Consider the following 887-nt stretch of genomic DNA (forward strand, 5'->3'; position numbering starts at 1 on the left):
CTCCTTCTGGGAGAGGAGCGCACCAGCGGGGCCCAGCCTGCCCCGAGTCCAGCCCCGGGGCCTCCTGACCGTCCCCACTGCTGCTCTGCGGGGCGGTGGCTGCTTGATGACCGCCTCTTCCTCACTCCTGTCCTGGTAGACGCTGACTCTCTGAGGAGGGCTTACCAGTTGATTAAGTCCGCCAACCTGGGCAAGTCCGAGTTCGACCCCACAGAGAGCTTCAGCCCCGACCTGTTTGTTGTATGTGCGGAGCAGGCCCTGAAGGTGATCAGTCCCAGGGCTCCTAGGGAGGCAGCTTCAGGGGACCCTGATCTCCTGGTTTACACTGGGATTGGGAAGCGGGGTGGGGGGCCCCTGGTGGGTGGTCCAAGGGCTGCTCCATCTCCCAGCCTCTCCCGGGGCTCTGTTCTCACGCAGATGGGGCAGCGGGAGGTGAGTGAAGACTGCATCCAGATGTACTTCAAGGTGAAGGGGCCAGTCACCCAGTTTCTGGGCCGGGCGCACCTGTGCAGGGCCCAGCTGTGTGCCCCCAAGTCCACGGAAAACATGGTGAGAGGCGGTCCTGAGCCCGGCGTGCTGGGTCCTCCTGATTCTCTTCCTTCTAAGTGATGAAGCCTTGGAGTGCACGACCTTGAGTCTGCTGGCACCATAGCTCGTTTGCTGTCCTGAGCTGAATACTTTATTGCTGGCTCTGCTGTATTTCCCCTGAGTTCCTTGGATTCTCCTCAGAGTTCCACGTCTCGCCCCGCAGCAGTTCCCGCACCTCCAGGGTGGTTTCGTCGGGAGTTGGGTGACCGGGTTCATCGTCAGTAAAGTGCGATGCTGCATTTCCATCTGTGCTTTTCCCTAAGCCCTGGGGTCTGGCTTGTGTCCTTTTGACCTCTGAC

At 60.8% G+C, this 887-nt stretch overlaps 1 protein-coding gene across 1 annotated transcript in view; it reads left to right on the top strand.

Moving 5' to 3' along the window:
- Positions 1 to 13: 13 nt before the first annotated feature.
- The window catches only part of CFAP46 (cilia and flagella associated protein 46), a gene marked incomplete at its 5' end in the record, with an annotated part of 97,130 nt that continues 96,256 nt past the window's right edge, over positions 14 to 887 (top strand). The window contains 2 exons of the mRNA XM_010859553.1: positions 14 to 264; positions 418 to 549. Of these exons, the coding sequence (XP_010857855.1) occupies positions 14 to 264; positions 418 to 549 (383 nt within the window). The remainder of the gene's footprint in view (positions 265 to 417; positions 550 to 887) is intronic.

The sequence above is a fragment of the Bison bison genome, unplaced genomic scaffold, assembly GCF_000754665.1.
Source record: "Bison bison bison isolate TAMUID 2011002044 unplaced genomic scaffold, Bison_UMD1.0 scf7180017864456, whole genome shotgun sequence".
Lineage (NCBI taxonomy): Eukaryota > Metazoa > Chordata > Mammalia > Artiodactyla > Bovidae > Bison > Bison bison.